Source organism: Pseudopipra pipra, chromosome 5, assembly GCF_036250125.1.
Source record: "Pseudopipra pipra isolate bDixPip1 chromosome 5, bDixPip1.hap1, whole genome shotgun sequence".
Classification (NCBI taxonomy): Eukaryota; Metazoa; Chordata; class Aves; order Passeriformes; family Pipridae; genus Pseudopipra; species Pseudopipra pipra.
Window position 1 is genome coordinate 7,782,908 of NC_087553.1, and position 8,065 is coordinate 7,790,972.

General features: G+C 42.6%; 1 protein-coding gene across 2 annotated transcripts; it reads left to right on the top strand.

Annotated features, from left to right (window-relative positions):
* The first annotated feature begins 56 nt into the window (after nucleotides 1–56).
* Nucleotides 57–7,844, top strand: RAD51AP1 (RAD51 associated protein 1). Of its 2 annotated transcripts, none has more exons than XM_064654314.1 (8): nucleotides 57–141; nucleotides 2,520–2,569; nucleotides 4,038–4,167; nucleotides 4,478–4,587; nucleotides 4,943–5,017; nucleotides 5,602–5,745; nucleotides 6,377–6,523; nucleotides 7,346–7,844. In XM_064654314.1, exons 1-8 carry the CDS (start codon nucleotides 122–124, stop codon nucleotides 7,471–7,473), a joined length of 804 nt encoding a protein of 267 aa, XP_064510384.1. In that variant the 5' UTR covers nucleotides 57–121; the 3' UTR covers nucleotides 7,474–7,844. The 2 variants fall into 2 exon arrangements, with proteins under 2 accessions (XP_064510384.1, XP_064510385.1); XM_064654315.1 differs by having other exon boundaries at nucleotides 6,389–6,523; nucleotides 7,346–7,608.
* Nucleotides 7,845–8,065: the final 221 nt, after the last annotated feature.

Consider the following 8,065-nt stretch of genomic DNA (forward strand, 5'->3'; position numbering starts at 1 on the left):
CGCCTCTTTTTCCGTGGCGAACGTGCTGAGGAAGCGCCTCTGGAGGGAGGGAGGAGGGGAGGGAAGAAGGGAAGGGCGGGCGGAGCGGCGGCGGCGGCGGGAGCGCTCGCCCGTAGCGGGGATGGCGCGGCCGGGCAGGAGGTGCGTGTGCCGGGAGGAAAGGAGGGCTCGCCGCCTGCTCTCGGGGCCTGGGATGGCTCCCAGGGTGGCCCTGTTTTCCTTTCCAGCTGGAAGGGAATTGGCAGCTGGCTGAGCGGCACGTCCCAGGGGGTCGCGGTCAGTGGCGCTGGGTCCGGATGGGGGCCTGTGGCTAGTGGGGTCCCTCGGGGTTCAGTGATAGAATCAAAGAATGGTTTGCATTGGAAGGGACTTAAAAGATCATCTCGGTTTTTGCCATGGGCAGGGGGACACGTTCCACTATCCCAGGTTGCTCAGAGCCACATCCAACCTGGTCTTCAACACTTCCAGGGACGGGGCAGCTACAGCTTCTCTGGGCAACCTGTGCCAGGGCCTCACCACCCTCCCAGGGAAGAATTCTTTCCTAATATCCAATCTAAACCTTCTCTCTGTCAGTTTGAAGCCGTTCCCCCTTGTCCTGTCACTCCAGGCCCTTGGAAATAGTCTCTCCCCATCTTCCTTGTGGGCTCTCTTCAGGTCCTGGAAGGCCACCATTAGGTCACCCCGAAGCTTCTCTTCTCCAGGCTGAACAATCCCAACTCTCTCAGCCTTTTCTCACAGCAGAGCTGCTCCATCCCTCTGATCATCGTGGTGTCCCTTCTCTGGACTCGCTCCGAGAGCTCCATGTCCTTGCTGTGCTGGGCCCCCAGAGCTGGAGGCAGCACTGCAGGGGAGGCATCCTGGGCCCGGTGTTGTTTAACTTGTTCCTCAGTGACTTGGCTGAAGGGGTCGATGCCTCCTCAGAAAGTCTGGTGAGGACACAAAGCCTGGAGGAGTGGCCGATATCCCAGGGGGCTGTGCAGCTGTTCGGAGGGATCTTGACAGGATGGAGAGATGGTGAGAGAAGACCTCTCTGAAATTCAGCAAAGGCAAATGCAGGGTCTACACCTGGGGAATAACCCCGTGCACCTCTACAGGCTGGGGATGACCTGCTGGGAAGCAGCTCTGCGGGGGAGGACCTGAGGGTCCTGGTGGACAACAATCTGTCCCTGAGCCAGCAGTGTGTCCTGGGGGCAGGGAAGCCAATGGGATCCTGGGGGACATTGAAAGAACACTGCCAGCAGGATGAGGAGGGTAATCCTGCCCCTCTACTCAGCCATGGTGAGGAACATCTGAAGTCTTGGGCTCCTCAGGACAGGAGGGACATGGAGCTCCTGGAGTGGGTCCAGCAGAGGCTGCAGAGATGATTCAGGGACTGGAGCATCTCCCTGAGGAGGAAAGGCTGAGGGAGCTGGGGCTGTTCAGCCTCCAGAGGAGACACTGAGAGGGGACCTCATCCATGTGTGTCAGTGTCTGCAGGGAGGGGGCAGAGGATGGACCAGGCTCTACTCGGGGGTGCCCAGCAATGGCACAAGAGGCCACGGGCAGGAACTGATGCCCAGGAAGTTCCAGCTGGACATGAGGAAGAACTTCTTTGCTGTGCAGTGACCAAGCACTGAACAGATTGCCCAGAGAAGGTGTGGAGTCTCCCTCACTGGGGATATTCCAGAACTGTCTGGACGCAATCCTGTGCCATGTGCGTTGGGATGACCCTGCTGGAGCAGGGAGGTGGGACCAGATGACACACTGTGGTCCCCTCCAACCTGACCCTTCCTTAAATTCTTTGATTCTATGAAGCGTGGGGATTCTCCCTGGTGTGTCTGTGTCCCTGTCAGGGAGCACCCCTCAGGTAGATCCCAGGCTGTGTCCTCTCTGGTCCCCTCAAGTAACACCTGCCCTGAGAGCAGCATTTCAAGTGCCTAAAAGTGACCTCGTAGATAAATAATTTCCATTGCACAGTAGCAGCTCACAGGCAGTGTGTCCATAAGGACAATGCAATGCTCCCATATGACAACAACAAAAAGTGCTGTTATTTTAAGATTTTTAAAAAATCTGGAAGCTATTCCTGTTAACCCTGTTCTATACAGTAGTACTCATTATACACATTATCTCTTCTCTCTGGTGACCAGTGACAGGACCCGAGGGAACAGCTGGAGCTGTGTCAGGGTAGAGTTAGGTTGAATATTATGAAAAGGTCCTTCCCCAGAGGGTAGTTGGGCACTGAACAGGCTCCCCAGGGCAGTGGTCACAGCACCAAGGCTGCCAGAGCTCAAGGAGTGTTTGGACAACGTTCTCAGGCACATGGTGGGATTGATGGGGTGTCTGTGCAGGGCCTGGAATTGGACTCAGTGATCCTTGTGAGTCCCTTCCAACTCAGCGTATTCTGTGATTTTGTTATTCCCTACCTTTGAACATGTATTGCTTTTTTTCTTGTAAAACTTGCTTTACCCAAAAATGAAATGTTAGCAAGTCAAGATACTCAGACAGAAAGGACTAATAGTATATATTTTCTTTTGACACAGGAACAGGAAAGTAGTTGATTATTCTCAATTTGGGGATTTGGAAGATGATGGTAAGTGGCGTGTTCCTGCATGTAACAAACATGCAGGGAACTAATGGAACCACCCAAAATGGGTGGGAGGAGAGATGAAGGGAGACCTCACAGCAGTGCAGCTTCCTCATGAGGGACTCGATGATCCTTCCAACTCAGCATATTCTGTGATTTTGTGATTCTATGAAAATACCATCAGAGTATTTTATACTTCATCTTTAATGAAGTATATTTGTTAAGAATAGTTTGTTAAGCTCTTACTTCTTTCAGCAGAAGGAATCTGGGCACACTGGTGAATATTCCAATTCCACAACCACATCATGGCTGTAAAGCAGAGCATAAGAGCAGTGTGCCAGGAAACTGTGGAATACACAGTATCTTGTTGCAGTTAAATCTTTCTCTCCGTGCCCCAGTTTTCAGTGGCAATTAGTTCCACGACACCCTGACTATTAGTTCACAGGGCTGTAAATGTGAATACAGAGGAAGTGTGAATCATCTCTACATAGGTCTAACATTTCTCCACAGCTCTCTGTCTCAGTGGGTTTGTGGTAAGGACATAGTACTCAAATTTGGAGTGTCATTGACCAGAAAAATAGATTGCAAGCTGTCTTTTTCCACAAAGGTCCTCCTTTCCTTCTAAGCCCTAATGGATGTTAATCATTTTTACTAGTTTTTCTGGCAGAGTTTGTTTGTTTCCGTTTTTGTTTGCTTTTTTTTTCCATGCTGTTTGCAGGATCCAGGGAACAGTTTGAATTGGTGGGAAGGGGAGGGCAAAAATAAATAATGCTGAAGGCAATGCATATTCTTAGTTTAAATGTGGTGCATGACTTTTCTTAGTTTCTAGACCACTTCTAACGATCAAGAAAAACGTAAGTTCTCCAAAACCTTTGTGATCTTAGCTAAGGTTCTCCATCATTTAGAGAATACTGAGGATCATTATTTTTTTTCCTTATTTTGCACTGTAATATGCAGTGCCCTCAACTGAAAGAAAGGCAGTTTTCGTGCCTTCTGTTTTTATTTGAAAATTGGAGAAATGCATTATACCTAATAGGAGGCAATATGAAAATGATAGAAAAAAGGGAGCAACATAGATTTTTTAAAAGTGGAAGTCATTGAGGGGAACAATCCCAAAACACCAGGAACTCAAATCACAGTGGTAGTGATTACTATTATAATATATAATATCAATCCTATCATATCATTTTATCAATAAGATTGATGCTCAGTGTATCAAAATCTGGTAACACAGTGGACACTGAAGCTTTATTGCTAATAAAAGCATATATAAAAGAGGTCTTGTTGAATTTTCATTTCAAATACATTTAAGGATAGTATACTTACAGTTGTTGTCTTCTTTAACAATTTCAGAAAAAAAAGGTTATCTGTGCTATATTTTCAGTGTGTGTTGAGATTTAAGTCAAATGACTTCTTTTGGCCCCGTGGAAGAGTGTAGGAAAACTCCTGAGAGCTTGTTGCTGTTTTCCAACAGATGAAGACTTTGCACCTTCAAGCAAAAAATCCAGAACACAGCCCAAGGAACCAAAGAAGGAGAAAAAAGAGAAGCAAAAGAAGCCACCCAAAGAAGTGACTCAGCCACAAACACAGATACTTAGTAAAAGGTAACAAATGTTGTGGTCAACTCTGTGCTAATATCAATTATTAGGGTTTTTTTTTATATATATATATATATGTATATATAATGTTTTGCAATCATGATACTTTTAAGTGTAGAGTGCTTTAAACATCAGGGTGTACTTTGACTAAATAATTTCAGAAGGTAGTGCTCAGAACATGAAATTCTATAAATAAGTATCGAAATATTTCTCTCTTTACAAGTATCTGAATTTTAAAAAGTTCAGTAAGTCTGAAGAAGATCTATAACACTCATATAATTTTTTATTATTTACCATGGTTGTGGTTTTTTTCCAGGTTATCCTTGGATGACAAACTTTATAAGAGAGATTTGGAAGTTGCCTTAGCCTTGTCCGTCAAAGAAAAATCTGCAAATATCCTTGAGGTGCAAAATTCAGAAGAACAAGGTTACTTTGCAGTTCAATGCAACACTCTTTATTCATATATAGTGAATTTGAACATGAGAATTTATTTTGCAGTGAAATAGATTGAAAATTGTGCTTTATTTCAAGATGTCCTGATAAGGAAGTGAGAATTTTTAGGTAAATTAGAATTTTTAGAGAATTTTTAGCTAATCCATGTCTTCTTATGTTCTTATTTTTTTTCTGTGAGAAAAGTAAGATCTCCCAAACATATAGTTTGATTAGAGACAGATAAAAACTGTATCTGTTTTCATTTATTAATATTTCTACTTTTTATCATGTGTTTTTTCCGTGTTGATATTTTATATTTTTTAACTTTTTTTTCTGGATCTTAAAACAGATAAGAGTATTGAATCAGAAGACATACACAGGAGACCCCCTTTTTCCAACTGCAGTGTGGACAGTGAGGTTTTAGGTAAGTTGTTCTCATATTGTGTCTTCAGAAAGAGGATTTAAGTAGCTTCTCTCTTTTTTATTTCTATTGTTGCTTTTCACCGATGTGAAAAAAAGAGTCTTTGTCTTAAATAAAGATTGAAGGATGCCTTAATTTTTTCATTAAGTCTTAAAATGGGAAAACCTGGGGATTGCTGAGTGAGATTGTTACACATCACTAAAAGTCAGTTGGAAAACACAACAGGCGTGTGACATTTTTAGATGCTTACTTTATTTCATTCTTTAAGGAGAAATACTCTTTAATGGGTCCATAATGCTTAAGGATCAAATAAACATGACCAAGCATTTGCTGTGCCATTGGAAACTTCATTTTTCCAGTTTCATTTTGGTCCCTCTGATAGCTTGATTACAGAGAAATGTCACAATGAGAAAGTACAGTTTGGTTGGTTAAAAGAGTAAAATGAGGACCCCAGGAAAGCAAGTGTCAGTGATATGTTTTTGTGTAGTATAACTCAACATCACCACAAATTAGTTCTGGGAACTCAAATACCTTCTTCTTTTTGAGAAGGTGAATTTCAGTTAATCGAACCACCTTCTGTTTCCTAGGTCTCAATCAGGTGATGGACGAAGACACACCCAAGGGTGATGGTGGGAAAAGAACAGTGACATCCGAAGTTCCAGCGCGGCAGAAGGTGGTTGACAGTGATGACAGAGAGCATGACACTGACTCTGAGCCAGAGTCTGTCCCCAGTAAGTTCTTCTCCACAAAAACCCTCTCCTTAAATGTGCTTTGAATGTGATGCCTTACATATAGTTTGTATTTTCAGTGAAATTCCTGCTGCTTCCACTGTATTTTCCCTCCCCCCTTCTCTAATACCAGTGACAACCCAATAGCACTTTCACACTAAATTTAAACGATTGCAGCTTATTCATACACAGACCCCAAAGTGGCAGAATTCCACAGCTTCCCTACCTTTGTATGTCAGGACAAATTTCTTCTGCCCTCCTTGTCCAGGAAGCTTTTGTCTTTTTAAAGGGCCTCTGTTCATTTTTCCTGTGGATTTCCAGGGTTTGCATCAACGTGAAGACTCTGGAGTATGAGGTGTTGGTGGCTTCAGTTTAAGCTTATTTATAAAAATAAGTAGCCTCCCTTCTTTCCTCCTTTCTTCCAATTCTCAGCTCTTAGGAAAGCAAGCTAATCCATGTCTCAGTCATTCCCCAGTAGGTGACATGTCTGTATAAATATTTACTGCTCAAAGGTGGGACAGTCTAGTACCATATTTGCTGTTTCTGCAGAGAGCTTGTGCTGATCAGTCATCTTACATAATGATTTCTCTGCTAAAGAGTGTCTTCCCAAAGTCACTTTTATTTTCCAACCAAGCATCACCTGTAGTTTCTCCTTCATGGACAATGGAGCAGAAACCTGAGCCAAGGCAAAAGATGATGTCCAACTCCTCAGAACCAGTTGGGAGGCCTCTACTTGCATCAAGTCCTGTAACACACAAAAAGCCTAAATGGACACCCCCAGGTACGTGTGAGGTTGTAACTGTAAACAGATACATTAGTTGAGTTTTTAGCAATCTCACCTGAAAGCAAACAAAGAAAACAAACTATTTCAGCAAAATGCTTGCCTTTTTATAAAGAAAGGTTTTCTTTTGACAGATTTAAGATTAAAAAAGAGAGAAAGGATGTAAAGCTATCTCTGTGCTTCTTTTACAGCATTATCCTTAACTCCTTTATCTGGGAAGGAGGGGTTAATGAAATATTTTTCATAGTGTGGATCAAGAGATTGTTTTATGTCCATTTCTCTCTTATTTAGAGCTTTCTTTATCACTTAATTATCTATCCTAAACAAATAATATTAGAAAAATGTTTGAGAGTTTTAACTGCTCTAGTAAGGCAAGTGCTTAGAAGCTTTATTTTTGCAGGTGTTTGAACATGCTGCTGCCAGTGAGTCCTGCTGTTTGCTTTGATTTTCCTTCTAATTTACTCTTCCGGTTCTCTCTGTTTGGCTCCTTTCCATCAAGCTTCCTTTCCCACTTGGAATTGTGCTGTGTGATTCTCTGTGGAGTGCCTGAAAATGCACAGAACACTGGGAACAGTTTTTATGGGCAGTGTTGCTCCAGTGTCTTGCTGGTTAATTAGAAACTGTGCACCATTCCAAAGGGATGGATTCCTGGGGAGTGTGCTGATTTTCACGTGCTGTGTTGTTCAGACCTCTCTGCAATATCTTTAGAATAGTTTTTTTTTGTTCTGTTAGGAAAACTATAAAAAGTCAACAGTCATATGATTTATTTTTTTTCCCCTCTAAACCTCTTATACCTTCTTTTTGTTTTAAACTTATTTTCAGCTCCATCAGGAAGCAGTAATTCCTCTGGGAAATACGTTGCTGTTAAGTCACCTACTCACTGCCTTAGACTTGGCCTCTCCAGACTGGCAAGAGTTAAACCACTGCATCCCAGTGCCACCAGCAGTTAAATGGTCAGTGACAAGGTGCCACATGAAGGAAAAGACTGTGGAAAGTGTTTTGCTTATAAACAGCATCATGGCACCATCCATTTTGGAGGACTGTTGTTTATGGACGGTGTTGTAATGAGTTTTTATCCTGCAAGTTGCTGGGCATCCTTAAGTGCTACTGAATAATTGTATTATTTAATCAAGGTGACATCTGGGTCACCAGCTCTTTCATGTATTACATTCACAGATGTTGGTTTGTGATAATTTTAATTCTCTAATAACTAAACTCTTGGCAATAAAATAGCCTAGACAGCAGTATGTATGACAGAAAATACGTTTTTAGAATGTTGTATTTTTTAAAAAACTAAAATAAAGTACTTTATATAATCTGATTTTATGATTTTACTTTATTAATTTTGAAAATCACTTCCAATTTTGGCTGCAGTCTGGCAAATATTTTTGCATGTGTATGCCCTTACTAGAAGTCAGCAGCATTGGTTGGGCTCAGACAACGAGGATTTTGGTTGGAGCTCCTCAGGCTTCTTTGAGGACCATGATACCAAGCTTAGGGAGGGGGTTTTGTAAAGCATTGGAGGGACAGTTACTGAGTAAT